This window comes from Perognathus longimembris, chromosome 14 (assembly GCF_023159225.1).
Source record: "Perognathus longimembris pacificus isolate PPM17 chromosome 14, ASM2315922v1, whole genome shotgun sequence".
Lineage (NCBI taxonomy): Eukaryota > Metazoa > Chordata > Mammalia > Rodentia > Heteromyidae > Perognathus > Perognathus longimembris.
This window is the reverse complement of record NC_063174.1, coordinates 60,550,459-60,561,835: the sequence shown is the minus strand read 5'-3', so window position 1 is coordinate 60,561,835 and position 11,377 is coordinate 60,550,459. Positions and strand designations below refer to the sequence as shown.

At 57.0% G+C, this 11,377-nt stretch overlaps 1 protein-coding gene across 1 annotated transcript; it reads left to right on the top strand.

Moving 5' to 3' along the window:
* Positions 1–5,395: 5,395 nt before the first annotated feature.
* Hsp90aa1 (heat shock protein 90 alpha family class A member 1) lies at positions 5,396–10,918 on the top strand. Its single transcript, XM_048362403.1, is given in 13 exon segments — positions 5,396–5,547; positions 5,959–6,120; positions 6,235–6,601; positions 7,598–7,731; positions 8,048–8,188; positions 8,191–8,367; positions 8,482–8,647; positions 8,765–8,955; positions 9,061–9,208; positions 9,294–9,562; positions 9,763–10,096; positions 10,240–10,302; positions 10,305–10,918. Coding segments are annotated over 12 exon segments (2,196 nt in total). The 5' UTR covers positions 5,396–5,547; the 3' UTR covers positions 10,349–10,918.
* The last annotated feature ends 459 nt before the right edge of the window (positions 10,919–11,377 follow it).

Below are 11,377 nucleotides of genomic sequence, written 5' to 3'. Positions count from 1 at the left end.
CTTCCCCCTCGGCCTTTTGAGAGGCTAGGATGACCGGCCTGTGGCCCTGGCGCCGGACAGTGACCTCTCACGGGTCTTGCGCATGCTGAAGAACGGGCTCGGCGAGCTGCTCCTCCCACACCTCCGGACTTCTCAATCCTCATGCCCTTGCACGCCAGCCAGGCCCCGGGGAGGCCCGGCTGTGCCTTTCAAGTCCGCTCAGCTGTCGTTGCCGTCATTTCCAGGCCTCACCAGGCCCCCATCACGCTCTGAGCCTATTTTTATCATGGCACTTATGTCAAGGCATACCTATTCCTGGCTCTGCCCTCTCAGCCCCGAGGGCCTGAACCGGGAGCTCAGGAGCCGGGGCTGGTGGATCTCCCAATCCCCGGGCCTACCAAAGACTCTGGCACACTAAAAACTAGGTCAGCATCTGTGGACTGGAAGTTGAATGAAACGTCTTTCAAGGGACATCAGGCACTAACGTTGCCTGTTCTATGTTCTTGCAAATTCATTGTAAGTGATTTTGGAATGTTTAAAATGCTTTCGTAGTATGCAGGGGGAAAAAAACAAACCTGACCTTTTTATAATGAAAACACGCATTCTTATTTATGGAGTTGGTAGATCATACCTGTAATCTGAGTACTCAGGAGTTAATTGAGGCACAGGCTGGCCCTGGGTGAGAGACAGAGTAAAGCAAGAGGAATTGGGGGTTTGGTTCAGAGAGCTTGCCTAGCAAGTATGAGGACCTGAGTTCAAACTCCAGTGCCATAAAAACAACTACTTTAGGCTAGAAGAGCAGCTTAGCTGAGAGCCTGCCTGGCATAGGTGAACCCTGTGTCCTAACCTGGCACTACACCAAAAAATTAAAATTAATACTTATTTTTGGTGGTGTTGCCAGGTTGGGAAACAGGGCCTCACCCTTGTTAGTTTTTCTACCAGCAGCCATGTCCCTAGCTTGTTTCATTTACTTACTTATTTTGTGCTGCTTCTGGGCTTGAACTCAAGGCCCGAGCACTGTCCCTGACCTTTTTTTTTTTTTCTGCCAGTCCTGGGCCTTGGAGTCAGAGCCTGAGCACTGTCCCTGGCTTCTTTTTGCTCAAGGCTAGCACTCTGCCACCTGAGCCACAGCGCCCCTTCTGGCCGTTTTCCATATATGTGGTGCTGAGGAATCGAACCCAAAGCTTCGTGTATACAAGGCGAGCACTCTACCACTAGGCCACATCCCCAGCCCCCCAGACAGCCTCATTCTACACAGTGAAATCCTGGAATCCTCACCACAAACTTCCTGAGGTGAGAAATTAGAGGTCTGCACTGGAGTCCGCGTCACACTCCCGCTCCCCTTAAATTACAGGAATCCCAAGTTGTTTTGGGCCGGAGGGCAGAGTCACCGGTCGCCAGGTGGCGCTAGAGGTTCGCTGCTCCCTTTGGGCTGAAAGGTGGATTTTGGACAGGTGCGTCCACTCATTCATTCTGCACACGTGGCTGCCTGCCACGTGCTGGGTTTGGGGATGGGTCAGTAATCCAGTGAGAAAGACACATTCCAGTGGGTTCCTGCAGGTGCAAGGCCGTGGAGGCACCCAAAGTGACTCTGGCCAGAGGAGACGGCCTCAGAGCTGAGACCCACGGACGGACACATGTGCGTGGAGAATGTGCTTCCAACACCCTGAGGCACAGCCCGAGGTGGGGAGAGCGAGCAGGCCGGGGCTGTGCAGTGATCTGAGCACCTCGTGGCCATGCGCACTGTGCAGGACCAGGCTACAGGTGTCTGAGGGCCCGGAGTCCACCCAGACTGGGCGGATCTAGGTCAGTGCCCCAGGAGGAAGCCAGAGAGGTAGAATGACTTAGCTAATGGCGTCCCCGGGGTTTTCTGTAGCGGGAAATGGAACCCAGAAAGGAACAGACCAATCCTGCAAGAGCCAGATGCATGTCCAGGGACGTGCAGGCCCTGAAGGCCTGGGCCAGGAGGTGGGGAAAGCGCAGATCAGAGCCTTGACAGCTGGGGGGGGGGGGTGGGCAGGCGAGGCCCGGGTGTGGAGGTGGGCTCTAGGGAGGAGGATGGAGCCCCTGAGCCCCCCCCCCCCCCGGGGTTGCTACAAGCCCCTGGGCCTGGCTGGGGTTTGCGGAGCTCTCACGTACACTTTGCCACCCTGGGGCAGGGAGAAGCCGAGGGACGCCCACCAGAGGAGGCCAGAGACTTTGGGGTCAGGAGGTTGGGGCGTGGGGAGTCCTAATATCTCTTGCGTCATCACCCTGGAGCCAGGCACCCCCAGGACTGGACCCCACCCACTCAAAGGCCCGACTCCAGTTCCCCCGGCTCCCTCCCGCCTCCTCGCCAGGCTCTCCAGCTCCCCTGACGTGGCTGGGGCTGCCATTGTCGAGGTGCAAGTGATTCTCACACAAGCCCCTCCATTCTCCCCCCGCCCCCCCCCGCCCCCACCCCCGCCCGGCGGTCCCAGGACCACGTGCTGGATGCGCCGCAGCCTGTCCTGCCCAACACCAGTGGTGAGTGTCGCCCGTCGCCACCGGCCTGGGCCTCAAGCTCCTGGTGATCATGGCCACCCAGGCCTCCTTAGCGCCTTCCTTTGGCCTGCTCGCCCACCATCTGTGGTCCCCCCGACGCTGCCCTTTCTCCAGCACCCACTGGCCACAAGGTCCCCAGGCTGCTTGGGGGGCCCGTGAAGCCCCTCACGTCTCTGCGCATTGCGGGGTCACATGGGATTTGGCTCCTGCCCGTCTCTCGCTCCCGCTCGGCCTCCAGCTGGCCACCTCCCGCCCCCACTGTTTGCTGTGCCAGTCCTGGGGCTTGAACTCGGATCCTAGTGCTCTCACTTAGCTTGCCTATACACATCCTCGGCTGGTGCCCTACCACCTGAGCCACCGCTCCACTTCTGGCTTTTTAGCGGTTAATTGAAGCTACGAGTCTTATGGCCGGCTGCTGGCTCACGCCTGTCATCCCGGCTACTCAAGAGGCTGAGATCTGAGGATCCTGGTTCAAAGCCAGCCCAGGCAGTAAAGTCTGAGACTCTTATCTCCAATGAACCACCAAAAAACCGGAAATGGCACTGTGGCTCAAAGTGGCAGAGTGCTAGCCTTGAGCAAGATTGCTCAGGGACAGTGCTCAGGCCCTGAGTTCAAGCCCCACCGCTGACAAGAAAAAAAAAAGTCTTACACATTTGTATGCAGGCTGGCTTCAAACTGGAATGCTCAGATCTCAGCCTCCTATAGAGCTGGGGTTACAGGCGGGAGCCGCCGGCACCCAGCCCTCCACCTCCATTTTTGAAGAAAGTTTCATCTATTTTCTTTTTTCTCCTCTCCTCCCTCTCTCTGTCCCATCCTCAGCTCCCAGTATTCCTTACAGATTTCCCCAAGGTCCCAGGCCTTTCCCAAAGCCATTCCTCCCACACAGCCCTCCCTCCCTTCCCCTCCCAGCACCAATCACTCAATCAGCTTGCGAAGCCCTGCATTTGTGGGGTGGGGTGTAGGCCCCAGCGATCTGCATCTCGTGGGCGAGGCTGGGCCATGGGACACTTGGCGTACTGGAGGCCAGCAGCCCAAGCCTGGTTGAGGACCTCTGACCTTGTCCCGGCATGACAGGAAGGAAGTCAGCCAGAGTTCCGGAAGGAGGGAAGGACAAAGCTGTGGGGTTGATCCCATTTAGCTTGTTCAGAGCTGGGGTTGGCCCCTGGGACCCCTGCCTATGCAAATGCTCGACCACTGGCGCTTCCAGCCTCAGCCCCAGTCTGTCTTTTGTCTTGGTTTTCTTATTTTTGAGACCATCTCATTATGTGGCACAAACAGGTCTGGAATGTGTTATCCTTTCTGCCTGGGCTCTTGAGTCAAGAGCTCTCTCTGTTCTTAGGGGTTGTTCACCCTCCGTCCAGATTGGAAACAGCGCCGAGGGGCCTGGGGTGCTGGGGTGGGCTGTGAAGGACTTGCAGATGAGCCGATGGTTCCATGGCTGGGGGAAGCGGACAGCAGGGGAGGAGGGAATGGAGCCGGGCGCTGGTGGCTCATCTGAGGATTGCACTTGGAAGCCAGCCCTGGCAGGAAAGTCCTTGAGACTCTTGTTTTGTGGGTGGTGGGGCTTGAACTCAGGGCCTAGGGTCTCTGACCCACAGTTCCAATTCTTGTTTTCTGGTGGTTACGTGGAGATGAGAGTCTCATGGCCTTTCTTCCCTGCCAGGGCTGGCTTCCAGCTGTGATCATCGGAGCTCAGCCTACCGAGTAGCTAGGATTACAGGCTTGAGCCGCCAGGGCCTGAGACTCTACCCCCCCCCCCCAAAAAAAAAGATGGAAGTGGAGCTGTGGCTCAAGTGGAAGAGCACTGGCCTTGAGCACAAGAAAAGCCAAGGGACGGGGCCCGGCCCGAGCTCAAGCCCAGGACCGGCGAAAAAGGGAGAGGGAGGAAGCAACTTTACAGGGGCACCTCACGTTCACCTTGTGGGGGTGCGGGGCGGTTCCTCCTCATGGTGGGGTAACGGGGTGCGGGGCCGTCCCTCCTCATGGTGGGGGTAACGGGGTGCGGGGCGGTTCCTCCTCATGGTGGGGGTAATGGGGTGCGGGGCGGTTCCTCCTCATGGTGGGGGGTAACGGGGTGCGGGGCGGTTCCTCCTCATGGTGGGGGTAACGGGGTGCGGGGCCGTCCCTCCTCATGGTGGGGGTAACGGGGTGCGGGGCCGTCCCTCCTCATGGTGGGGGTAACGGGGTGCGGGGCCGTCCCTCCTCATGGTGGGGGTAATGGGGTGCGGGGCGGTTCCTCCTCATGGTGGGGGTAACGGGGTGCGGGGCGGTTCCTCCTCATGGTGGGGGTAACGGGGTGCGGGGCCGTCCCTCCTCATGGTGGGGGTAACGGGGTGCGGGGCGGTTCCTCCTCATGGTGGGGGTAACGGGGTGCGGGGCGGTTCCTCCTCATGGTGGGGGTAACGGGGTGAGCGCGGGTTTGATGCCCGCACCACCGCCTGGGGGGGGGAGCCCCGCCTCGGGGTCCCCGGCGGCTTGCACTGCAGGCCCGCGTGCCAGCCCGGAGCCCCGGCGCCCCCCGCGGACCCCACGGCCCCGGGTGCCCCGCCCCGGCCCCCCGGCCCCCTCCGGGGTCCATATACCCAGGGCCGCCAGCCGGGCCCCGCCGCCGCCCACCCCCGCGGCGCCCCGAGAGCGCTCGGGTCGCAGCCTCCGCCCGCGCCCCACGCGCGGACGCAGGGCCCACGAGCGGAGCGTGCGCGTGCTGCGGCGCCGGCGCGAGGGGGCGCGCGCGCGCTCGGCCGCGGGACGGGGCGGGGCCTCGGGCAACGCGAGACTCGGCGAGAGTTCCGGCCGGCGCCGGCGCGTGGAGGCCGCGGGCCCGCGGGGGGAGGGGCGGCGGCGCCCAGGGCGCAGGCGCGAGCGCGCGGCCGCGGCGGCGGTTGGGGGGCGGGGACGCTTCCGGAAGGTTCGGGAGGCTTCTGGAAAGGGCGCCGCGCGCTGGGCGGGCCCGCGTCTATATAAGGCGGCGGCGGGGGCGGCGCGCCAGTTGCTTCTGCGTTGCCGGAGTTGCTACGCGCCGAGCCGTGCGGCCGCTCAGCCAAGGTGAGGGGGGGCTCCGCGGGGCCGGGGTGCGGGCCGGGGGCCGGGGGGCGGGCGGTGGGGGGGGGGGCGGCCCAGGCCCCCGAGGCCGAGCGTCCCCCGGCCGCCCTTGCCTCGGGAGCGGGCCGCGGAGCCCGGGCGGAGCGGGCCGGGCCGGGCGCCGGCGGCCCGGTGGGCGCCGCCATGGCGGCGGGGGCGGCCGTTGGGGCCGGGGCCGGGGGCCGGGGCCCGGGTGGGTCGGGTCCGAGCGGCCCCGGCGCGCACGCGCCCGCCCGCCCGCCGGCGGCCGCCCCGGGAAATGAGGTCATCCTTTGTGAGCCGGCCGGGCCGGGCCGGGCCTCCCTTCCCCGCGAGGGCGGCCCGCGGGTGGGCGCGCGGGGCCTGAGGCGGCTCGCTCCCCCCCATCCCCCGCAGATGCCGGAGGAGACCCAGACCCAGGACCAGCCCATGGAGGAGGAGGAGGTGGAGACCTTCGCCTTCCAGGCGGAGATCGCCCAGTTGATGTCGCTGATCATCAACACCTTCTACTCGAACAAAGAGATCTTCCTGAGGGAGCTCATCTCCAACTCGTCCGACGTGAGTCTCCCTCCCCCCCACCCCCCCGCACGGGCGGGTGCGGGACCCGCGGGCGCCCCCCCCGGGCGGGGCCTCACGTGCTCCCCACCCCCTCCCCCTCTCTTCCAATAACAGGCCCTGGACAAAATCCGCTATGAAAGCTTGACAGACCCGAGCAAATTAGACTCTGGGAAGGAGCTGCACATTAATCTCATACCCAACAAGCAAGATCGCACCCTCACCATCGTGGACACCGGCATCGGCATGACTAAGGCCGATTTGATCAATAACCTGGGCACCATCGCCAAGTCGGGCACCAAAGCCTTCATGGAGGCTTTGCAGGCCGGTGCAGATATCTCTATGATTGGCCAGTTTGGCGTTGGTTTCTATTCTGCCTATCTGGTCGCTGAGAAGGTGACTGTCATCACCAAGCACAACGATGACGAGCAGTACGCCTGGGAGTCCTCGGCCGGCGGCTCCTTCACTGTGAGGACCGACACAGGTAGGCACACCGGGGGGAGGGGAGGCGGGAGCTGCATGTGCCGGGCCCCTGTGGAAACGGCTCTTTCAAAAAGCACCTCCAGCCTGGCTCTGGTGGCTGGATCCTGTAATTTTACCTCCAGAAGGGGGAGGTCTGAGGATTGTGGTTCAAAGCCAGTCCTGGGAGGAAAGCCCATGAGACTCCCATCTCCAGCTAACCACTAAAAAGTAAGAAGTGGAGCTGTGGCTCAAGTAGTAAAAGAGGCTCAGGGTCTGCTCCCAGGCCCTCAACTCTATAAGTCTCAGAACTGGCACAGAAAATTGTCTAGCAGTAGTTTTTTTTACTCGTTTGTTCAAAAGAACATGCACAATCAAACTCAGTGGAGCGCCAGTGGCTTCCCCTGGAATCCTACTTAAGAGGATGAGATCTGAAAGGTGGTGGCTTAAAGCTAGCCGAGGCAGAAAAGTCCTAATACTCGTATTATTCTCCAGTTAAGAACCCCTCCAAAAGCCAGTAGAGGAGCTGTGGTTGAAGTGGTAAAGGACTGTCATTTAAAAATGCTCAGGGTCGGGGCTGGGGATATAGCCTAGTGGCAAGAGTGCCTGCCTCGGTATACCCGAGGCCCTAGGTTCGATTCCCCAGCACCACATATACAGAAAACGGCCAGAAGCGGCGCTGTGGCTCAAGTGGCAGAGTGCTAGCCTTGAGCGGGAAGAAGCCAGGGACAGTGCTCAGGCCCTGAGTCCAAGGCCCACGACTGGCCAAAAAAAAAAAAAATGCTCAGGGTCAGTGCCCAGGCCACGTGTTCAAGTCCTAGGACTGGCACAAAGGGTTGAGTGCTGGGAACCACATGGTACCATTTTGCTAACGCCATTCTTGAGGCTGAGTCCCACGAACCTTGAGTAATCCTCTTGTCTGGTCTCCCACTGGTAGGATTAGAGTCATAGGCCACATCCACCTTGATGATGCCTTTATTTGGTCATTAACATCTAAATGAGCTCCATTTCCCTTCTGCAGGGGAACCCATGGGCCGAGGAACAAAGGTTATCCTGCATCTAAAGGAAGACCAGACAGAATACTTGGAGGAAAGGAGGATCAAGGAAATTGTGAAGAAACATTCTCAGTTTATTGGCTATCCCATTACCCTTTTTGTAAGTATTCATGTAACTGTAGGATGAATTTCTGTCTGAAAGGTGGCTAAGATAAATACAGGGACCCAAACTAAAGATGCTAAGATTAGTTTACTATGAAGCCTTTTGGGAGTCTGAGCAATAGTGGTCTATCTACTATGAAGCAATAGTCTAAGCACTAAGACTGCTTGGAAGGTAAATGCCAATGAGAAAGACTCGCTAAGGCTGCTTAATGCCACTCTGGCTAATTATCGTGGTTGGTTATAATCAAACCGTTTTTTCAAATCATCCTTCACATACATAGTGCAAAGGTAAAATGACTTGTGATCTTTTGAAGGTGGAGAAAGAACGGGATAAAGAAGTCAGTGATGATGAGGCTGAAGAAAAGGAAGATAAAGAGGAGGAAAAGGAAAAAGAAGAAAAGGAGTCAGATGACAAGCCTGAAATAGAAGATGTTGGTTCTGATGAAGAGGAAGAAGAAAGAAGGAAGGTGACAAGAAAAAGAAGAAGAAGATCAAGGAAAAGTACATTGATCAGGAAGAACTCAATAAGACAAAGCCAATCTGGACCAGGAATCCTGATGATATCACTAACGAGGAGTACGGGGAGTTCTACAAGAGCTTGACCAACGATTGGGAGGACCACCTGGCAGTGAAAGTAAGTGACCCACAAGTGCTCTGGCGCAGCCCGCGCCCTTCTGCATGGCGCAGCTGTACCTATAACTGCTCATGGCCTGGGTCTTGATAGTGAATGTCGTGTGTTTTGTTACAGCATTTTTCCGTTGAAGGACAGTTGGAATTCAGAGCTCTTCTTTTTGTCCCAAGACGTGCTCCTTTTGATCTATTTGAAAACAGGAAGAAAAAGAACAACATTAAGCTGTACGTCCGCAGGGTCTTCATCATGGATAACTGCGAGGAGCTGATCCCCGAGTATCTGAGTACGTAGGAAGAGTGTCCCGTGCCTGCTTCAGAGCCCGTCGCCTCAGATTCTGTTGGTTTTGCTTTGGGGGATTTATAGGTTCTGTCCTTGGAGTGACGGTGCCTTGTCTTTTCAGATTTCATCCGAGGGGTGGTGGACTCTGAGGATCTTCCTCTGAACATTTCCCGCGAAATGCTGCAGCAGAGCAAAATTTTGAAAGTTATCAGAAAGAATTTGGTCAAGAAATGCTTAGAACTGTTCACTGAACTGGCGGAAGATAAAGAGAACTACAAGAAGTTTTATGAACAATTCTCTAAAAATATAAAGGTAAGTAGATACGTGAACACATTTGTTGACAGCTTTCAAGCTGACCTCATTTCTTTCAGTGGTTTCTTGAATGTAGAAAAGTGAAGGTGGAATGGTTTCTCTTAGCTTGGAATCCATGAGGACTCTCAAAACCGGAAGAAGCTTTCAGAGCTCTTGCGCTACTACACATCTGCTTCCGGGGACGAGATGGTTTCTCTCAAGGACTACTGCACCCGGATGAAGGAAAACCAGAAGCACATCTACTACATCACAGGTACCCTTGGGACTCGGGCTGGTTCTCGTGGCTTTAAAGAGTCTGAACGAACTAGGTGGTGGCTGAGCTCTCGCAATGCATTCAGGTGAGACCAAGGATCAGGTGGCAAACTCGGCGTTCGTGGAGCGGCTCCGGAAGCACGGCCTGGAAGTAATCTACATGATCGAGCCCATCGACGAGTACTGTGTCCAGCAGCTGAAGGAGTTTGAGGGGAAGACCTTAGTGTCTGTCACCAAGGAGGGCCTGGAACTTCCAGAAGATGAGGAGGAGAAAAAGAAACAGGAAGAGAAAAAGACCAAGTTTGAGAACCTCTGCAAGATCATGAAAGACATCTTGGAGAAGAAGGTTGAGAAGGTAATGCTAACACGTCGGGGGCGGGGGGGGGGTGGAACCCCAAGGGGCTCAGCTCCCACTGTCCTGTTTGTAGGCCTTAGCTTCCACTTGGAACCGTTAATACTTGAAGCTCCTATTGCATTCTTTTTAGGGAAAGACTTCTAAGATGAAACTCGGTTTTCTAGGCAAAGTCACCCCTTGAGGCTTTCTTTCAATGACAGGTGGTCGTGTCAAACCGCTTGGTGACATCCCCCTGCTGCATTGTCACAAGCACCTACGGCTGGACTGCCAACATGGAGCGGATCATGAAGGCCCAAGCCCTCCGAGACAACTCGACCATGGGCTACATGGCAGCCAAGAAACACCTGGAGATCAACCCCGACCACTCCATCATTGAGACCCTGAGACAGAAGGCGGAGGCCGACAAGAATGACAAGTCCGTGAAGGACCTGGTCATCCTCCTCTACGAAACTGCGCTCCTGTCCTCGGGCTTCAGTCTGGAGGATCCCCAGACACATGCAAACCGGATCTACAGGATGATCAAGCTGGGTCTAGGTAGGAAGCCACGGCTGGGAGGTTACCCGGAGGCGGAGGCCGGGGCATCTTGACCCGTGCATGGGTGAGGGTGAGCGGGCTCTCTAGTCGTGGAGGGCCCGCCGCTTCGCTGGTGGCACTCACCGCGGTTGTCTTTCCCAAAGGTATTGATGAGGATGACCCCACGGCCGACGACACGAGTGTGGCCGTGACGGAGGAGATGCCGCCCTGGAAGGCGACGACGACACCTCGCGCATGGAGGAGGTGGACTAGGCCCCGCCCTGCCCCGCCCCTCAGATGATAGAGTGCCCAGGATTTTGTTTATTTTTGTTAACATTTTTAAAAAGTCTGTATGGCATGACAGCTACTTAAAGGGGAAGATAAGATTTCTTTACTTGTGATACTGTGACACTGTGGGCAGAGCAGAGGTTAATAATGCTTTTTCTAGTTTCACCTTGGTTTTGAACAGGTGGAGATGTTTGTTGCAAGCTGTAATGTGACCTATTGTTTGTGTTTAGCTATTAAGCCAGAATCCTTAGTAGACCAAATCTTGGCACTGGTGTGTTCTGGCATATTTATCTTTATGTTGAAAGACAATTTTTGTTGACATGGCTTGCGTTTCATCGGAGAGGGTCCAATTTTTCCAAAAACTTCCTTCCACCCCTTGCAGTTAATGGTGCATGTGCTAGTCCTCTAGAAATACGTATGCTAGGCTGACATGACCCAACTTGACGGGAGGAACTCTCCACCGGGCTTGTTTTCCAAAGAAAAGTGTACTATTTAGAGAAATAAAAATAAACTTCCCTAGATGTTGTGTTGTAAAAACATTAAAGCCGCTCGGCAACAAGAGCTTGCGTGTGGAGACGTAGTGTGCTTTAAAAGGTAGCAAATACAGTAAGTTAAAAGAAACGCTGGTGGAAGTGTGTTTATTTTGGAGTGGGGTTCCTATCTTGCCGATAGGAAACTGGGAGGATGGAAAGCGTCTGGGCTCAATTGTCAACAGGCCAGGACTGCAGCATGGAAGGCCATGTGGTTGCTTAGCCCGGTGGGGGGCTGTGGTCAGAATGATCTGCCTGAGGTCAGGCTTGCGGCTGGACCTGGAGGGGTAAGGTGGGAGCCAAGCTTTCCTATTCCATCTCTACATAAAAAGATGGTGGGCCCTTGCATCATGAAAAGGTGCCTGGCCCGCTGTCCTGGTCTCCCCACAGGACTTGAGCTCCGCCTCCTGAAGAGGGTTACAGGCATGAGCCGCCACCACCTTGCTTTCAGGTGTCCTTGATTAGTGGGGACCAGCAGCCTGGA